This window comes from Neofelis nebulosa, chromosome 1, assembly GCF_028018385.1.
Source record: "Neofelis nebulosa isolate mNeoNeb1 chromosome 1, mNeoNeb1.pri, whole genome shotgun sequence".
Classification (NCBI taxonomy): domain Eukaryota; kingdom Metazoa; phylum Chordata; class Mammalia; order Carnivora; family Felidae; genus Neofelis; species Neofelis nebulosa.
This window is the reverse complement of record NC_080782.1, coordinates 161,335,038-161,355,163: the sequence shown is the minus strand read 5'-3', so window position 1 is coordinate 161,355,163 and position 20,126 is coordinate 161,335,038. Positions and strand designations below refer to the sequence as shown.

The following is a 20,126-nucleotide window of genomic DNA, read 5'->3' as shown; positions in this document are numbered from 1 at the left end:
GTGAAGTGGGGTGCCCCTGTTGTGCAGTAGGCTGGCCACAGCTTGCAGGATGCTGGGCCACAGGGGGCCCGAGACAGAAGGGACGAGAGTTGCCTTTTGCTTGAGCCTTTGCCAGAGGGAAGCAAGCCAGGTGGGTGTGGACGGGGGCCCGCCCCTGGGTCAGAGGGAGTGGCTGAGAGCCCGGTGACTCATCCTGGTTCGGATGCTGGGGCAGCTCCCATGGCCGCTGACATGCCCGGGCATGTGCTCTGCGGAGGCCCCTCCCCCTCCTCCCGCCTTTGCAGGGACCCACAGCCTCTCAAGAGGTGACCGCCAGCCTCAGCAATCTGGCCATCTTGCCGACTCTGGCAATTTGACAGCTGCACAGAGTGACGGGGAGGGCACGGGGAGGGCTTGGGGAGGCTCGGCCCGGGCGTTACCTTGGCAGGTCCTGCTGTCCACCGTGAGCGTGTAGCCACTGTAGCAGGCGCAGTGGAAGCTGCCGGGCTTGTTGAGGCATATTTGGTTGCAGCCCCCATTCTGCTGGCTGCACTCGTTGACATCTGGGCACAGAGCAAATAGAGGCTGGGGAGCATGCAGAGGTGACGCACAAGCACCTGCGCGCCTGTCCCCACAGGAGACCCCGCTGTGCCGAGGGCGGTGCTTGTCTACCGCGAGTGCACACTGGAGGAGGGCAGGGCCCCGGGGTGGCTTGGAGCAGCAGTGAAGGGGCCCCCGAGGTCACCAGGTCTTGGGGTGTTTTTCCTGCGGCTTCTTTGCTGACCCCCCAAAACTGCAGACAGGGAGGTTGGACAAGGCCCCACCCAGGGTCCCCAGGGGTAGCCCTACGGTGGCTTTTCTTCCAGTCCTGCCTGAGCCAGGCCACTGCCAGCTTCTCAAAGGTTGGACAGCGCCCTGTCCTTGGAGGCGAAAGCAGTGCCTCTCCATGTTCCTGGGGGATGTGAGGGGCCAAGGGGCCCCTCCTCTCCTTCTTCCTCTGAGCTGGAGGGAGGTGGGCCGGCCACGAGGGGCCAGGTACCCCGACAGTCTGGGGCTCCTGCCTCCTCTGGAACAGGCCCTGCACATCCCCCGGGTGGGCTGGGGGCACAGGGAGGGGCCTCACCTCTGTCACAGAGCCGCCCGCCCCAGCCAGCTCTGCACTGGCAATAGAAGTTGCCCATGAGGTCTTGGCAGACTTGGGTCCCCTCCTTGTTGCAGGGGTTTGGGGAGCACTGGTCAGGCAAGTCTATGTTGAGAAAAAGGAGAAAACATTCAGCTGGGAGGGAACGGCCGGGGGGCAGGCCCACCGAGGCAGGCCCAGACTAGAGGCATGGACCCCAGCTCCGGGCAGGAGAACAGTCATGGAGCAGGTGGGCCAGGCCCTCGTCTGTTCCAGGGAGATCTGGGTCAGCTTGGAGGGAGTGTCCACCTGCCTGCTGGGCCAAGGGCAGCAGAGGAGGACAGGGTGGGCCTGGCTGGGCTCCTTGTGCTCTGGCCTCCCAGGGAGCAGGCCCACAGACCCCTGGCTGACCTTAAGGGTCACATGAGGAACCCCCATCCCGGCCGACATCTCCACAGTCCCCGGCCAGGCATCCCATCCACTCAAACCCCAGCATGCTCCCCACAGGGCTTGGCGGCCACAGGAGCACCCCCACACCACCTGGCCGGATGCGGGACTGCCCAGGCCCAGGCTGCCTTGGCTCTCCCAGAGAGGGGTACCGGCCGGCCCCTGCTCAGGGGGCAGTCTGCCGGCCAAGACTGGCAATCGCCACCTGCTTTACAGGCTAGTTGAAACAGTCACGGGGGGTGGCTTCCAAGGACTTGGCATGTGAGCAACTTCTCACAGTCTGCTGAAGCCCAGCTCCAAGGTGCCATAGCTGCAGGGCCCGCCCACGAGCAGCCTGGCTCGCTTGGGTGCAGGTGCTGTGTGGGAGGGGCTGGCCAGGGGTCTCCAGGGGATCTCAGCACTGGGGCCCAGGCTGACCTCTGCCGCTCTCACTGTGCCCATGCTCAGCAGGCCCAGGAGATTTCCAGCCCCGCAGCCCTTGTGTGGGTCAGCTCTCGCCTTGGTTCCTTGACATACCTTGGCCAGCTTTCCCCTCCCCTCTTCCAGCATGGACACCTGCCCCTTTCAGCCTGGGGACAGCACTGGGCCTGTGGCTGAGGTCCAAACCCAAGGCCAGGGCTGGTAGATGGGGCGGGAGATGCCCCGAGTGCCTGCAGCAAACTTGCTGTCCCTCAGGCAGGTATCCTTCAGCGGTGTGGACAAAACCTTGCTGCTCTGGACCGCTTCCCTGTGGCCCTGGGGACTGTGGGCTCCAGGCTGGCCAGCTGACAGCCATCCCCAGGCCCGCAGGGGAGAGCAGGTCACTGTGTCACCCTTCCCAGGGCCATGCACCCCACAATTCTCTGATCAGGTCAATCACTTCTCTTGTATTTACATGTATATACATATTTTTAACATTTATTTGTGTTGGAAAGACAGCACGAGCAGGGGAGGGGCAGAGAGAGGGAGACACAGAATCCGAAGCAGGCTCCAGGCTCCAAGCTGTCAGCACAGAGCCCGATGTCGGGCTTGAACCTGCAAACCGTGAGATCATGACCTGAGATGAAGTCGGACATTTAACCGACTGAGCCACCCAGGTGCCCCACTTCTCATTATTTATGGAGAGAGTAGCCCACACAACATGGCGGCTGGGCAGGTGGAGAGGCTCGTCAGACTCCCGGGTTTTCCAGCCTCTTCTCTGCACGAGCCAACAGGGCCCACAAGAGCCGAGAGCTCAGGTGTCTGTCCTGCTAGGAGACTGACTAGGTGGGCACAGGCCACTGTTTATCACCTCTTCCTAAAATGACTGACATTTCCAGCCCAACGCCAGGTTTGGGGACAGCATTTCTGCCCCAGGCCTTGCTTGTGGTCACCAGCAATGAATTCCTAGTAGAGCCCTTCTCCGCCTCACCAGCCTGGGGCTCAAGTGACCCCCAGCCCATCTGGGCCTCCCGTCAGCCCTCATTGGCAGGACTCCAGACTCCGCCAAGCTGCGTCCCTTTGTCCCATGCAGGTCTGTGACCTTGTCACCAGGGCCCCACTTCTTGGGGAATCCGCATAATTGTGTGCAAATAACTGGGGTCTGAGTCTGGCATTGGGCTCCTCCTGTGGCCCTGCCACACTCACTGGCAAGTGTTGACTGGACACAGCATCCCCAAATGCTTTGTGACACTTGCACAGTTGTTTTTGGCAGGGAAGGTAAATGCCTTCTCCCCGTAAGCAAGCAAGAATCGGGTCCAGGAATGAGGAAACGGGGCCTGGGAACGGCGTGTCCCACAGCCACCAGGAGCTGGCAGGTCAGCCCTGTGGACCCCACGCTGCCCGTGGGGAGGGGCAGGAGGGCTGGGGAGGGCAAGGCCCAACACCAGCCCCAGAGGTGGCAGATGGGGCAGGAGGGTTGTGTGCCGTGTGTCAGGGCCTGGCCTGCCTGCTCACAGCACAAGCCCAGAGGGGCCCCCAAAGGCAGAAGGGTGTCTCCACTTGACGCATTTGGTTCAAGATTCAGTTATTTCAGAAGTGCGCATTTGACACGTGGGACTGCCTGAAATGGCTAAAGCTCCTTGAATAAAAACGCCTCAGGGCCCAACAGTCCAGGGTGGAGACAGACTTCTCCAGGGGACACCACAGCAGGGCTCCCACAGGACACCCACAACAGTGGCCCCAGGACCCAAGGAAGGGGGAGGGGTGGTCCTGAGCATTTGACACCGGGCAGGGGCCCAGCGAACTCCTGTGGGATCGAGGGTGTGCACGTGAGAGCACGGGTGAGGATAAGCCTCTGCAGGCACCCAGGGCACCCGCTTCCCTGTGGCTGGGCCTCCAGCGAGAAGGAGCCTTGAGAACAAGGGGTTCCCCTTGCCCCCACGCGGCCCTGCTGCTCTGAGCAGCTGTGTGATCCCTCGACAGGAGGCCTTTCTCTCCATCTCGGAATGAAGGTAAAGATGAGTTATAAGCTGGATGACACACTCAGTGCAGGGCCCACTGTGGCCAAAGGGAAGGGGCCCTTCGGACACGGTGGGCGGAAGGTGGAGACATCGGCAGGAAGAAAGCCCCAGGCCCGGAGCGCAGCAGGGCTGGACATGGGCACCTGGGCAAACTGAGACGTGGGCTCTTGGGGACATTGCTTCGATTCTGACAATAATGGACAGTCAAGCACTCAGCTCTGCTGCCTCACGGCCACCAAATGAGACAGCTGTCGGGAAGGAACCATGAAAACAGCCTAAAGTTGCCCAAACTGTGCTGTAGGTGGAGAGGCCTGCAGGAGCCACTCCGGGGGCGCAGGGGGTGGGGGTGGGGGTGCGGGCAGGACGTGTGTCCTTCCCGAGTGACAGGCCTTGGGTCCTTGTCCCCAGCTGTCTTCACGCACACCCCAATAAGGACGCACTGTATTTGCAGGGTGCCCCAGACTTCGGAAAATTTAGAGGCACAGACGGTGTGCAGTCAGGCACCCACGGAGGACGACACATTTGACCATAGCGCACAGTCCAGAGAGACTGGGCATGGGGGCGCGTAGCGCTGCCACTGCATGAGATCTGACCCTGGTGCCAGCTCAGGAAGCCCCTCTTCCTTCCTCACCCCAGCCGCCACCAGAGCCCAGAGCCTCAAGCCCATTCAGAACACATCTTTGCTATTCAAACAATTCCGGTCCCTCTAAGGCCACAAAATCTCTCACGTGGCACAACATGGCCCAGGACTCAATGACTTTAAATAAATGCTGTTGGAACAAGGGTGCAGCTCTCTGGAAACAATGATCTTCGCGCTGTGTCAGGAAGCATGGATAACTAGGTAACTTTTTATGATTTCCAGAAAAGGGAGCCTGAACCCAGGAATTAAATACTTATGGGGGTGCCAGGGGGCTCGGCCTAAAACCCAGGAATTAAACATCTACGGGGACGTACAGTGGCTCAGTGGGTTAAGCGTCCGACTTCAGCTCAGGTCATGATCTTGCGGTTTGTGGGTTTGAGCCCCGTGTCAGGCTCTGTCCTGACAGCTCGGAGCCTGGAACCTGCTTCTGATTCTGTGTCTCCCTCTCTCTCTGCCCCTCCCCCATTCATGCTCAGTCTCTCTCAAAAATAAAAATAAACATTAAAAAAATAAAGCAATCTCATCAATTTGGAGACCTAATTTAAAAGAAAAAATTGGTTTAGCAAATTAACAACAATAAAAAAATTGCTAAAAACAAAAAGCCAACATGACATGAAACTAAAACTGCAATGACCACGCCCCTTGGAGAGGCCAAGGTCATGGGCTGACCCCCGGGAGGCCGAGGTCACAGGCTGACTCCCAGGAGGCCGAGGTCAAGAGCTGACCCCAGGGAGGCCGAGGTCACGGGCTGACCCCTGGGAGGCCGAGGTCACGAGCTGACCCCTGGGAGGCTGAGATCATGGGCTGACCCTAGGGAGGCCGAGGTCACAGGTTGACCTCAGGGAGGCCGAGGTCACGGGCTGACCCCTGGGAGGCCGAGGTCACGAGCTGACCCCTGGGAGGCTGAGATCATGGGCTGACCCTAGGGAGGCCGAGGTCACAGGTTGACCCCAGGGAGGCCGAGGTCACAGGCTGACCCCTGGGAGGCTGAGGTCACGGGCTGACCCCTAGGAGGCCGAGGTCATGAGCTGACCCCAGGGAGGCTGAGGTCACAGGCTGACCCCTGGGAGGCTGAGGTCACGGTCTGACCCCTAGGAGGCCGAGGTCATGAGCTGACCCCAGGGGGCTGAGGGAGGGAGCCTGCTCCAGGTTGCCCATGATGCATGGGCATGGATTTTGGCCACCCTGAGTTAACAGGCACTTGTACCCAAAATGACAGAGGCCAGTCTGCTCTGCACCTGCTATTGTGCCACTGCCCTGGGGTCAGAGGGGAGCAGGGGCCACACGGCCTCACCACCCTTCCCTCGCCTTCCTGAGTTAAATCAATCATTTCTTCTGCTCCTCTGAACCAGGGCTTGGGCCCGTTACCCAGGCCAGGCGAGTGGGGTGAGGCCCTTGGCCAGCACACGGACAGGTGGGTGGCTGGACGCAGCAGCACCACAAGCCAGGCCAGCCAGTCCATGAGCAGCTCTGGGTCTTCCCCTCCTGGGCTCCCCGGGGGTGGCAGGCCTGGCCTCAGGTGCAGGGGCTGCGCGCCCAGAGCCCAACTGCCTAGCACGTGCGGTGAACACACAGACACCTGGGCTTAGGGTCGACCAGCCAGCTCGCCGTGAGGAGCTCAGACCTGAGCCAGGCCCAGAGTCAGTCCCAGCTGAGGTGGCTACAGCACTCCTCGCCAGCGAAAAGTCAGTGTTACTGAGTGATCACTTACATGATGTTAATAAGAATACAAAAGATGCATGATAAGCAGAGGGAAAATTGTGCAAACGGCTAACACATAAAGTTCAGCTTGACTCGGTGAGAAAAACATAAACACAAAGACTGGGAGTCACCCTTCATCGTTTATACTGGGTGAAACAAAAAAGTTAAAAAAAAATGCACCAGCTTGGCAGAGATAAGTGGGTGGGCCTCCTGCTCGCGCTCGCTTGCTCCTGGCGTAATTCAGGCCCGAAATGAGAAATGACACTGGGCTTGGTGCTGTAGGTCCCGCCCTGGGATTCTGTCCTGCAGACACCGTCAGATGCATGTGAGATTTTGTTTGTACTTGTCAAAAACCGGAGGTAGCCTAGAAGTCCCCAGTTCACAGTTAATGCTACCTACCCGAGCCGGTGTTGCCGTGAACATGTGTGTGTGTCGAGCTGCACTCAGGGCAGAGAGAGGTCGGCACGCCCGTGTGGTAAGTTGGCATTTGTGCAAAACAAGAGACTGTGCGTATGTGTTTACGGGCCCCAGAATATTCTCAGATCTGGTAACCCGGGCCTCTGGAGCTTCACCGGTTGACCAGGAGGCACAGCCGGGGGCGAAGTGCTTGCTCCTCACACCCAGGAAAGGCTTAGATTGCATGCACTGCTTGCTTATTTAGAGAAACGAACCTCACTTGCTGCAAAGGGCAAGTTCAGTGGAAAAGGAGCAGAGCTCAGGCCGGGGCCGCAGCTCCTTAAGGTAATGGGGCTAGTCAAGGTCCCTGGAAAACCACAGCAGAGCCTGAAGTTACCCAAACCCGCGGGGCTTTGAGGGGAACAGCAGGGAGGCGGACTTACTCTGAACGCAGGCGGCGAAAGCTGGGCTCTTGCTGTGTGGAGGCCCATGCCTACTGACGCAGTCTGTAAGACAGATGGAAAGCAGGTCAGTCATTCTTGTCACAGGTGACAGACGACAGGACAGACCTCAGATCTCGTGAGTCATCTCTGAGCCACCTCTGGAAGAGGAGATTATTCACATTCCCTAGGTGCTCCAGCTTTTGTTATTAGAGATTTTAACGCTGGCAAGAAAAGGCCTCCCACAAAAAGGCAGAACTGCGTCCAAAGGTCTGTCTGCGGACTCTCTGGTGGCATGAAGGACCAGGAACAGTCACTGGGTTTTCTGGCCACAGTCAGAGAGGTGAACCTCATTTCAAGTTGGTCTCCAACAGAACCCCCGTTGGACCCTGAATGTGGAAGTCATGATTTGAGTGCCCTCCTCCCCGAGCCGTCTGACAGGCTGGTTCACATGGGAGCTGGAGGAGGAACTCATGCAGAACGGGTGGTGAGCCACTCCCGGACCTTCAGTAGGTCCCTGGCGCTTGGTCATGCCCAGGAGGACCGGGGCCCAGGCGACCTGGAGGCGGCTCCCGGGACAGCTGGTCACCCTCTGCCCCTGGAAACAAATCCCAGACACCTAGGAGCGAGGCCTGCGGAGGCCAACAGGGAGCCTGGGAGTGGGCAGGTCCCCGGCTCTTCAGGGCCCACTATGGCACAGACCCAGAGGATACCGCTAAGAGGACATAAGGCCAACAGGAAATTCACCAAACTTAAGAAGGAACAGACCCTGGTGTAGGTCTGTCTCATAATGATGTACATCTTAGAAAAATCTTAGAACAGCATCAATTAAAGGAGTAGTTCAGGGAAAGTCCAGAGCCTCTTTCTGACGGTCCCTGGTCACTTGGCTGTCACGCGTCTTACTTTCTCTCCCAAGTACACTCGGGAGCTTTCTGGGGGCCACGCTGTCCGGTGACACACCTGCTGGGCAGCCAGGAGCACCTGCCTGTCCGTTCCTCTTGTTCAAATTAAACAAAAACATCTCTTACTGGGCTCAGTTCTGTTAAAAAACACGGCAAATACCAACCACCATAGTCCATGGAGCAAAAGCTCTTCGGCATCTTCAGTAACTTCAGGAGTGCAGACACTCCGAGACCAACAGGTCTGAGACTCACTAAATCAGCCACATTCCCAAATAGCAAACTAGCGGAGTCAGAACAGAGAAGCGGTTTGCAAATAACGGCACTAGATCGCGGTTGACGTGGATCGTGCTGCTGTGAAAGGCACAGGTGCTGTGACCACGTGCTCCAAGAGTCCCAAGCTCACCGTGTGAGTAAAGCAACCTCCCCAGGAGCACCTGTGGGACGGGCTGGCCCAGCTGACAGGTGACATGTCCACCTCTGTTCCTCTACAACTACAGAAGCAGCAATGCAAACTTACCTAAGTATCTTGGGTAAAAATAGTCCTGCGGAAAAAGAAAAAGAAGGGGCGACAGTTTACTGGCGTGGCCTGCACTCCCCACACAGTGCCCGCAGCAGCTGGCAGAGGGCCTCGCCTTCCTCCCCAGTGGGCACAGACAGGCACCTGGGGGGGGGCAGGTGCGTGAGGAAGGCGGGGAACTCTCCACAGCTGGCTCAGTGACAGCAGGGCAGAACCACCCAGAAAGCCACTTTCCACCTCAAGGACCATGGCGTGAGGAAGAAGAGGGAGGGTGCAGCCCAGGCTGCTGTCTCGGCCGCTGCAGAATGATGTCCGCCTGGACCTTCTGTAAGCGGCAACGGGGATGTCATTTAAGGGACCCAGTGTCTCACAGGAGGCGGAGGGCCAGGAGGAAGATTGTCTGGACCCTCGCTGACACCGGGCTCCTCCCAGAAGCATGCAGACCCCGTGGGGCCATCCACACGCAGGCGCTGACTTGCACCGACTGTGTTTGTACAAGGAACTGGTGCTGGGCAAGGTGTGGAGGGTGCAAGGGAAGCAAAGGTCCTTTCCGTCCGTGACCGTGAACTAAGAGCTCTGCACCATACCAGCTGTCTGCCAAATACTAGGACCACTTGCCCTGTCTTGGCCAGCAGCAGAGAGCAGCTGGAACTGTCCCCAGGGTCCTTGGCCCCACCCATCCACCATCATCTCTCACTGAGGGTCAGTCACAGCGTGGCTTGGCCCTAGATGCTCCCCTGGACGGGACCAGGTCGCTACACAGCAGCACCCACTGAGGAGGGGTGCCTGCTACAGGTGCTGTGATTGTATGTCCTTCCATCTGACCCTCACAACCACTCCAAGGTCTTTTTAATTAACCCCGTCATCAGAGAGGAGGAAACCGAGGCTCACGACGGGTCGTGGTGTTCAACCAAGGTTAGGAAGCCAGGTCGGGCTCCCGACAGCACACTGGGATCCAAAACCACGCTGAAAGGGGCTGGTGTGTCATCTGCAGTGACGGGCCCCCACAGTTAGCTGGCCTCACGCCATGGTCTGGCACCTCACCTGTCCCCTTCCCTCGCTGTTTACAACACTTTGCTAAGACACCCATCAGAAAGTCATGTTCTGATAAAGACGTGGCTTAGACTCTTAACTCCTTTAAAAGAAAAGTAATGGTCAGAGCAAGTTTGTATTTCAGCTTGTATCATGGTTGTGAAGGTGACATTCAGGCAGGTGTGACAGAGGCCAGGTCTGGCAGGCAGAGCCACACAGCCAGGGCGGGGATACCCCTCCCCAACAGCATCCAGAGGGCCCTGACGGCCTGGTTTCACTTCTCCGTGCTGCTTTCAGTCATGGACTGGCCACTCCCGGACAGGAAAGGCAAGCGAGGCCAGGCACACTCAGATGAAGCCCCCAGAGCTGAGGGCAAGCAGGCAGGGACATCTTCCGGGTTTAGAGGGAGAGCAAAGGCCACAGACTTTGTCACAAAGGGAGGGGCTCTGGCTCTGAAAGAAAAGACTTAGGATGTACGATGTGTCCACTAACAAAACCAAGAATTAGACTACGAAGGAACTAAAGACACTGAGGATCTGCGAGCAGAGTTCCCAGTTGTCATAGACGTGGTACCTGCCACAGGAAAGCTATTCTGTATGGTCATAAATGTGGCACCTGCCACAAGAAAGCTGTTCTGTATGGTCATAAATGTGGCACTGCCACAGGAAAGCTGTTCTATATGTTATCCAGAAAGCTGTATTATATTTTTCAAAGCCCTCACTATTACTAGCTATGTGTCATGTGTTTTAACAGCGATTGTATTGTTCTAGAAGAGCCTCACTGACCGAAAAGCCATGTGCCCTTCCCTTAAGTTAATCACACCCATGGGAATGTGGTTTCCAAAACCATTGGGCCATAAGCTGGTGACAATTTATCTTAATTTGTGTGCTTGATTTATTTGGGGTGAGAGGGGTGCTCATTTGGCTGGCAATCTAGGACAGAGATGATTAACCCCGAGTAACAGCAAAGCTAAGGCAGATGCACCTAAAACCACTATGCACTCTCCCAAGAGAAAGAGACATTTCTAATTGTCCTTCAACGTTCTGACCAAAGAGGAAGACCTATCGAAATCTCAGTGAATGAAGGGCACTGGACACAGAACAGAGAGCCGGCCCCACCTGCACCACAAATTGGCCACACATAAACTGTGGCCTGAGGCTCAGGAGCTGGGCTGACTCCCATGAGCATCACCCCTCCCCCCCCCCCACCCCAGGGATCCACAGAGCAGAAGCCACAGTTCACATGGCCAGATTCAGAACCAGGGATCAGTTGCCTACAAACTTACCCTTTCTTTTTGACCACACAAGGAGGCGTGTGAGGGCCTGGCTGGGGTCAGGAGCAGGGAATGGGCAGACCAGCCAGCAGGAGGCCAGGGCCACCCAGGTTGGAAATGAAGCCGTCTATCACTTGGCAATCATTTTTCTCAGGAGTTTGCTTCTGCTTTACTTAAACAGCTAAAGACACAAAGAAATGAGCAAAACTGCAGGCCACTTAACTGTGAGCTGAAGATCCCAGAGGGGAAGGTATATGCCTGATACCTGGCCTGGTGCTGACTATCCCTCAGAAGGCACTCAGGAGCCATTGCTAAATGGGTGAATGAATGATAGATGAATGGATAGATGAATGGAAGAATGAGTAAATGGATGGGTGGTTGGATGGGTGGATGGCTGGCTGGATGACGGATGGATGGATCAAAGGAAGAATGCATGGATGGCTGGGTGTATGAATGAATGAACAGGCAAATGTAGAGTCCTACAATTTTCACTGAGTTGTTGATTTTATTTATAACAAACCTAAGCACACTGGGAGAAATACCTAAATCGGTGCTCTCAGCTTGTGTCTTCCAAAACTCAGAAATATCAGTACTACATTTCCTCAAGCTTACAAACTGCCAATGCATTTTTGAACTTAGATCCTTAGATGAACTGCCATTTGCCAACCTCTTCTTCCGCCATTCATTCCAAGGACCCTACTCTCTGAGGAGGCGATGAGACATGGTGCATGTGTGATTCAACAACTGAGTCGTCACTCTTACTAGTAGGGACTGCCCGTGAGTGAAGTGGCCCCGTGTGGAGCTCACACCCCACCTACGGGGAGCACCTGGTTCTGGGAGGCTCAGTGTGCTGGTCTTGGCCAAGAGCCCACTGGCCACACATCCTCACGTAAACGGAGTTGGGTGCTCCAACAAACCCGGCCTTCCCTGGGACGCATTCTCCCATGCTCCTGTTCCCTGCAGGCTTGTAAACACAGGAACCTGTGCCCAAAGCACCTTCAAGGCCTGAACCCAACGACAGGCTCGGTCCACTTGCGTCTAACGTGAGGCCTAGCAGTTTGCTCTGAAACCACAGGATGGTGTTTTCGTGAGACGGTCTCTTCCATGTCTGCTCCTTAATCGTGCCGTCACCCATCTGGCCCCTTCGCTAAGAAGGGGAGCACCAGAAAGGACAGCAAATAGGTGGCTGGTGAAATCCTCAACAAGTCCCATCTGCAGACAGAACCTCCCACCTGCCTCTGCCCTGTGCTGACCACCGGAACCCTGGTCTGCCACACGGGGTCTGTGCCTCCAGAGTCTCCCATGTGGCAACGTCAAGAGCATCAGGGAGTTGCCCACCCTCCCCGTGGGGTAAGGTTGCGTGTGGGCTGTCCACCTGCCACTCGCCCCTCCCCTACCGCGGGACAGTCAGTTCTGGAGTTGGAACTCCAGAAGCTGTGACCACGACGAGCTCCTTGCCTGGCAGCCTGCCCAGCCTGCTGAAATGCCCTCCAAGCACCCAGCCTGTGCATCTCTTCCCCGGGGCCTTCTGAGGCTTGGTGGGGTTCTTAGTGGTCTCTCTATAAACTTGATGCTCTGAGAGCAAACCTGCCTTCCAAAAATGGTCAAAAACCACACAAGCCTAGTGGGTTAAAATGCACATTATTAAGACAGAAACATCACCTGGGCTCACAGTGTGAACTGAGCACAGTTGCCCTCTTGTAGTTCATGAACAGGACCACATGCAGCTGGGAAGGTTCTAGAATTTGGGAACTGACACCTCGTACATGCCTTCATGTCCAAACTACTTTAACTCTTCGAGCTCCTCCCAGGCCGGCGCAGTCCCTGCAGGGGCGGGGTGAACCAGGGGGACCCAGACAGCTTCCGGTCCTGATGCCGTGGCTCACCTTCAGGGCAGTTGCCTTCTTCCTGCCCTCTGACGCATATGCAGGTTAATGGGAGGCTCACTGCCAGGAGGGCCGAGACACCAGCGTGTTAATGGACCTGGAAACTGCTTTGCAAACACATCAGCATCAGCAGTGCGTAAGTCTTTTTGGCGTGGAGTACCCAGCACTTTGATCTAGTTCACACGACGTAATAGGCACACATCGCAGCATAACAAACGGTCGTTACTTTTCAAACAGGAAATTAAGAATTTCTTACTTCCTTTAATAAATAACTGCCCGAAATTTTGCTTCCAAAACTCTTTATGCTATTTGACAAAGTGGGCCGAGACTCAAGCGTCACAATAACTGCTTATTTACGTGATACAAATACAAGGTGTCTTCCTGAGAAGCGGTCCACAACACTGACTAATCCTTTGACCTTAATGTTGTCTTGCTAGCAAACTTGACTTCTAAGGGAAATACTGTCCAAGTCACATTAACTTGAATCGTCATTACGGAGGCTTCTGCTTTGCGGTAGCTGGAGGAAGTCACAACAACGGTCTCGCAGTTTTTACGACGGCTCCCGGAGAGATTCGCAGCTATCTGCAGCTATCTACGGGCAAGCTTTGGCCCCTCAGCCTGCAGGGACCCTGACAGGTTCTCAGTCCCCCAGGCCAGCATCACTCAGTCTGTGCATGTTTTTCTAAGCGTGGTTCACACAAAATCCCTCTGTCGTCTTCCCAAGTTCATCTCCTCTAAGATTCTCCAAACCAGGGGTCTGTTTAAGCACTCCATGAGACCAAAGGAAACACGGACACCCCCTACCTACCCCTGCCAGGCCCACAGGGCCTCCAGGTCAGCCCTGCAAGGAGGGGGGCAGGCCCCAGAAACACCCTCAAGGCCACAGCGCTCCCCTACTTCCTGAGATGCTAATGTGCACATGTGTTGTTAAAAATTCCTGTGGGGACAACACGCAGGTGCACAGATAAAAGCTGGGGACTGCAGCTCTGCGGATCTGTGCAGTGGGATTCCTGCAGCTGCACGCACCCCCACGCCCCCAGAACCAGCCCCTGGCGCCCAGCACATACCAGCGAGATAAGCACAGGGTCCCGGGGAGTGGTGAGAGTCAGCTGGAAAGCTGGGTTCTCTGGGCCCTTTTCATAACTAGCTTTAGGATGAATCAGTGCCCATGTGTGCGTCACCACGTAGCAGGCTGTGTAGACACTTCTGGCCTCGGAAGGTCAATCACTTCAGAGTTAACATGCTGACCTTGGATGCTGGGGCCTGAGTTTCCATCTGTGTCCTCCCAGTGAAGAGTGAACTTGGGCAAGTCCCCACGTAGATTCCTGGGCCTCAGTTCACAAGCATCTGGAATAAGGGCCACCACGTCCTATGACCCTGTGATGAACACTACTGCAAAGTTCTTGTCTGTTTCTGGCTTAGGGAAAGGAATTTTAAGTGCATTTTGATGCCCCTTCAGACATGCTACATCATGGCGTGCACGTGAGGTGCAGGTGAGGTGTTCCACGCGTATCTGGCACGGGGTAAGCCTGGGGTGTGCGTGGGACAACCCAGAACCTGCATCTGAGGGATGCAGCCGCAGCAATCATTCGGGGCGGGGCCAAGGTGACTCTTCCATCACAAATGGCTGGTCTGCTACGCGACAGGGCAGGTGGGAAGCACCCTCTCCTACTCCTGGCCCCTGGCAACTGCCAACAGCAACCTGCCAACAGGATCTTCCGTTTCAATCTGAAGCATCGCACTATAGAGACATGTGTCCAAACCAGTCACCCAGGCGGCTGCACCTGCAGCCGCGTCATGCCAGTCCTGGCGGACGCCCCAGCACAGCCTCAGTGGCCCCTGGGTGGAAGCAGAGGCCTGCCCCCAGGGGCTGGCTGATTCCAGCTGTGTGATTTTCATGGAGAGCAGTGTTTCAAGAAAAGCCCTGCGCAAACCAGGTCTATGTGGCAGGTTTGGGGGATAGATGTGGAAAACTGTGTATTACCATGGGCACTGATACCAGAAAGAAACAATTCTCAAATCTGACAAAAGAAGTCTGAGGAAACAAGTATGATAGTATGGGGTTCAAACTATCTCATTTGAACAACACATCTGTCATTGTGCGATCACTGGGAGCAGGCCGGATATTGTTCCAGAACTTCAAGTCCTCTTGAAAAGTTATTATAAAACTTCCAATGAACTGCACCCCATCAAGGTCCAAGTTCACAAGAACACAGCTCACAGTGGGGCCCCCGGACCAGCACTGCAGAGGCACAGAGCATTCCCGACGTCAGACACTAACCCCTGAGCCTCAACAGATGCTGCATCACAGAAACAGCCCCCAGTGCCAACCCACCGACCCCAGGGAAGAGGGGCATTGAGTGTGAAGACAGTGGGTCACCTGTCAGCATGACTGGAACACAGGGATGACCCGGGAAGTGTCTGGAAAATCCTGGCCCCAGCTACCTGGAATCTCAAGAAACAGGCCATAAGCATCAGAGTCTTAGAAGGCTGTTTTGCTTCTACAGCGTTTTCCAAAATGTCTTTAATTGGCTTTCGGCAGATGTTGGGCCCACTGGCAAGGACCAAGTGTCATCCACTGGGCCTGGTCTGTAGAGGCTGAACAGCACAGCTGAAGTGCCTGCAGACGCCCAGGAGAGAACCCAGCACGGGGCAGCCAAGTAGGGCCGGTCCTGCCTCAGCGGCACCCCCGCCCCAGGCCTTTCAGCTCAGCAGCAGCCACCTCAAGACAAAACAGAACCAGCCCCACAATGGCGAATCCAGCCCGTGACCAGCTTCCCTGCGGCCCCTAGGGGCGAAAGCCCAAGAAGGAGAGGGTCCAGGAGGGGAGGCCACGGTCCGCAGGAGCTGCTTCCCTTAAGAACCCCAAGAAAGGAGACGGGCAGTGTGTGCGTGGGGCAGTGTATGCAGGCCACCTACAAGGCAGCGGTGGGGTGGTGGTGGGGGCAGGTGGGCAGCCGGTGGCTGTCCTGGAGGTCACAGCCGGTATGTCACCTCCCCAGCCAGGGCACCCACATTGCAGAGGCAAGTCGTGGCAGGGGTTGGGGGGACTGGTGACCATGTGCCCTCTTCCTCCCTCCCACCTCCTGCTGGGGTCTTTGTGAGACCCCTTAGGCCTTAGGCTGGAAGGTAAGACTTTCATCTCTGTAGGGGTACCTGTCCCCAAGCTGTCCTGAAAGAAACAGGGATCTCAGGAAGACAGTGTCCTTGGAGGCCAGCAGCAGTGCAGGGTTTTGAAGCTGACTGTACCCCTAAAACCCTCCACCAGCACCACCGGGCTCCCCCACATCCAAGAGACATGGAGGAGGTGGGAGGGGGAGACATGGAGAGAGACGGGCAAGGGGGACACATGTGAGCTCAAGCACTGGCCAGCGGTCATGCACCTGTGATGTGAAGCCCTCCAGGTGCACTGCTGGCCATGCTGCGAATACTGTCTGCCCTCAAATTTAACGAAGTGCTGGGTCAAGGCCAGGGCCTGGAGTTTCTTTCCTAGCACCAGGTTGTGGCTGCCAAGAGCGGGTTCCCAAGAGGGGAGGGCTCCCAGGAGCTGGGAGGCAGGTAGGGTGGGGCTGGCTAAGTTTTTTGTCCAGAACCCTTTCCGGAAGCGAAGGCCGATTACTGAGACGGCCTCCGGCGTCTGGAACCCGCCAGCCTTAAAGGATTTATGTAGAAGGCGACTCTGCTGGGCTGGCCTGTGGTGAGCTTAGGAGAATCCCAGCATAGAAGGGGTCTTGTGAACGGGAAGCGATACTGAGGACAAGCAAGGAGAGGGCGAGCCAGCGGGGAGCGTAGCATGTGAGAGGAAACAGATAGGGAGGGAATCAACTGTCCCTGAGCCCTGCAGAGGAACGTTAGCCCTGGCAACAATGGGGAGCCTGGGACACTCCCCAGGGGACTGAGGCATGAGGGGGAGGACTATCTGCTCCCAGGAGGGAAGCAGGAGGGTGACCAGGATGTCAGGAAGCCCCCCACCCCAGGCCCCCTTCCTTTCCAGCACAGGTGTGTGATAAGACTGGAATCAGGAAGGAACCATTGTGCTAGCAGCTACCTGCTGTGAAGGTCACTTCCCTTCCCAAGAGAAAGACAGCCTAGTCAGGAACAATCTGGATCAGGCAGGAACAGCCCACCCAGCTAGCAGTCAGCACTCCAGCACAAGCCTCCAAACACCAGAAAGTACATCTGCAGCCCAGAGCTGGCCCTCCAGGTGCTCAAGCCTGCCCAACCTGGGGAGCAGGGCCCAGCTCCCGCACACCCTCCCTGGGGCTCACTCACTAGTGCGCCCCCAGAGCCACAGGATCAGAACCGGAGGGCAGTGGTGCCCTCTCTGCCAGAAGGACAGAGCAGGACCAGGTGGCTGTGTATGCCTGCCACTGAGCCCGACCCTGAGGACAGGGTGGCCCCTTCCAGAGTGCCCCCATGGTGGTGAGGGTGACTCCTAACCCTAGCCTGGCTCCTCCCAGCATGCCACAAGCCAACGGCCAAACAGTCTTCACTACGGTCTACACAAGATGCAAGGTACAGGTTCAGGTGAAGGGTTTGCAACCCAGCTGACCTTGAGGGACGACCCTGAAGTAGCTGGTGTAACCTGGGAAACTGGCAAATTTCCAGTTTCCAGAAGAGAAGGATGTAGTTACTATTGCCGGCAGGGACTGGCGAGGAGGACAGGATCCTGGAAAACCACGCACTGCTTTCCTATGAAAGAAGTTCACAAGTCTCTGCTGTAGGGACGAGGACCCCTGGAGGCTGCGGCGGCCATGACCTCCCTTGCAGGAATGCACCCAGAGAGCACTGGCTGAGTTAAAATCATGGGTCCTGAGCAAACACACTTTTCCTTCTCTTGCCTTTGTGTCAGACGTTTATAAATAAAGTTACGATTAAAACATAAAAGCAATTAAAATCATCGAGGGGATTAATACTCTGGGAAGAAGGATACTGTGGCTAACACACAGTGTGTCCAGGCAGCAAGGAAAAGCCAGGTCAGGCCCTGTCGTTCTGGGCAAGCACAGCCGGGAGTGGCCATGGGGGTGGACAGTAGCTTCGCTGCCTCAACTCTTCTCACCTGTGAGTACAAGGTCTGGGGGCTGGGGAGCCCCGCTGCACCTGTCACACAGTCCTGCAACCGGGCAGGGACCTGCTGGCCAGGCACATGGCCCTGTTGCTAGGCCTTCAGAAATCCTCTGCAGGGGATGACTCATTGGGCCACCAGGCTCGTCATTAAAGAAACCGGAAAACAGGCCAGAAAAGACCAGCAGTGCTGCCCTTACAGAAAGATTGAACCGGTGCTGCTACTGACGTGGAAAGCAACGGCCCTGGAGAAAACAACCTTCTCAGAGCCCACCCCACGGCAGCAACTCGCACAAGAACTGCTGGGGGCTGGCCATCTCCTCAAAACTCGCTTCACAACGGCCTGGAAAGGGTTGTCAGGTCAAATGATGAGAAATACCAGGGAAGACAAAGCCTCTGTGGGCCCCACAGAGCTATCCATTTATTGCACACAGTGTTTATTTTATCCCAGAATTCTTTAGAAGAAACATTCCGGTAGAACCAAAAATGTCTGTGAAGTCACCCTGACCTCATGGTATAAAGCCCATCCGATTTGCACACTGGCACTCTCCAAGGGCATCTGCCCCAGGGCCGATACACACGCAGGGTCCCGTGGGTCCCCTCCCGGGGAGGGCAGAGCTCCTGCACAGATGCTGAGTCCACAAGGGCTGTTCCCTACTGTTGGCTGCCTGCCGCCCCACACCCCCCAAGGACGTTATTAATAGAGTCACGTCCTGAGCCAGCACAGCCAGGCTCCCAAAGTCACTAGCTGCTTGTAAAGAGCACCTTGCTGAAGGAGGCCTCCACAGGGCACCCTGGCGGGGGGGCCCCCCGACCCCAGACCTCATGCCCACCCCTCCCACAGATGTCCTGGTCCTATTTCCGTTTTGGCTTTCGGGACCTGCTGTGGCAAGCGATCCCAGAGGCCACGTCTTTCATTTCCTCTTTCAGGCACACAGTCCATACCCCTTGGTGAGGATCTAGGGGCTGCGGGCAGCCCACCCCTCACTTCCGGTCCATGTAAGGGGGGAGGCAGGAAGCCCTTTAGGCTTTTACCCACTGTATTCCTCTTACATCTTAAACACTGAGGAGGTGTTGCCTATTGCACATTTCCCTGAAGGCGGCTGCCTTCAGAGGCCTGCTGACCAAGGTAATGGGGTCTCAAGATGACCCATTCACGCACCTGCTTACAGCTGCGGGAGCACCTGGGGTCACCAGGAGAAAGGGGGCCCAAAAGGTGTGCAGGAGGCTTGAGGGTGGGACCCAGGGCTCCCCGCCCCCCCCTCCAGCACTCCTGACTGGGAGACCTGACTGCAGCCCCGGCACCCCTAACACCAAGGCTGTCTGCGCAGCGGGGAAGGGGCGTCCCCGTGAGGCTCCCCAGCAGCGCGTACGGAGGATGTTCCCAGACCCCAGCAGCGGGACTGCGCGCGCTCACCGTCTCGGGGTCGTTCTCGAACACCTCCCGGGCCTCCTCCTGGCTGCACAGCTCCTCAATGCATTCCCTCTCCAGGTGGCCCTGCTTGGCCTCCTCGAAGACCTGGTAGGCGCGTCGCTGCCGGGGCCGCAGGAACTGCGCCGCCTCTCGCGCCCGCAGCATCACAGCTGCCCGGACGCGGGCGGGAGGACGACGCCGGGAGAGAGCGGGGACGGAACGGGGACACGCCGTCAACCCCGCCCCGCACGCGCCGTCCTCTCGGCCGCCAGCCCCCCGGGGACGCGGCTGCGGCGTGCGGGGCCCGGGGGCGCGGGGAGCAGGCGCCCGGGGCGGGAGGAGAGCGGGGGCGCGGGGAGCAGGCGCCCGCGGGGGGACTCTGGGGAGGGGCACGGGGGTCCGGCCCGGTACTCACTGTGCGCGGACTCGGAGGCCAGCAGGAGCACAAGCAGCGCGGTGCCCAGGGCGGCGGCGAGCGCGGGCGGCGGCGGCATGGCGGGGCCGGGCCGGGGCGAGCGCGGGGCGAGGGCCGGGGACGGCGACCGGGCCGGGAGCGCGCGCTCTCAGAGCGCCCGGGAGGCCGTGGCGAGCCGCGGGCGCCGCGGGGCGGTGGCTCCGCTCATCCCGTGCAGGCGGCTGTGAAGGTCACATCCCGGCGGCGGCGGCAGCGGCGGCGGCGGCGGCGGCGGCGGCGGCGGCGGCGGCGGCACCTCGGCGCTCGCGGCCGGGGCCGGGGCGGGGCGCGCGGGCAGGACCCGGCTCGGGGCCGCGCGGGGGCGGGGCGCGTGTGTTCCCAGCACCCACCCCCCCCGCCCCCCCGCCGGCTCCCAGCACCACCCCCCGTGCCTTCCAGCACCCCCACCCCACCCCGCCCAGCCAGCTCCCAGCACCCGCC

At 57.8% G+C, this 20,126-nt stretch overlaps 1 protein-coding gene across 1 annotated transcript in view; it reads right to left on the bottom strand.

Moving 5' to 3' along the window:
- GAS6 (growth arrest specific 6) overlaps positions 1–19,924 on the bottom strand; it is a 33,533-nt gene extending 13,609 nt beyond the window's left edge. The window contains exons 1-6 of the mRNA XM_058741718.1: positions 19,647–19,924; positions 19,235–19,401; positions 8,563–8,587; positions 7,147–7,209; positions 1,103–1,225; positions 420–542 (exon numbers count right to left, since the gene is read on the bottom strand). Of these exons, the coding sequence (XP_058597701.1) occupies positions 420–542; positions 1,103–1,225; positions 7,147–7,209; positions 8,563–8,587; positions 19,235–19,401; positions 19,647–19,725 (580 nt within the window). The 5' untranslated portion in view covers positions 19,726–19,924. The remainder of the gene's footprint in view (positions 1–419; positions 543–1,102; positions 1,226–7,146; positions 7,210–8,562; positions 8,588–19,234; positions 19,402–19,646) is intronic.
- Between the last annotated feature and the right edge of the window lie 202 nt (positions 19,925–20,126).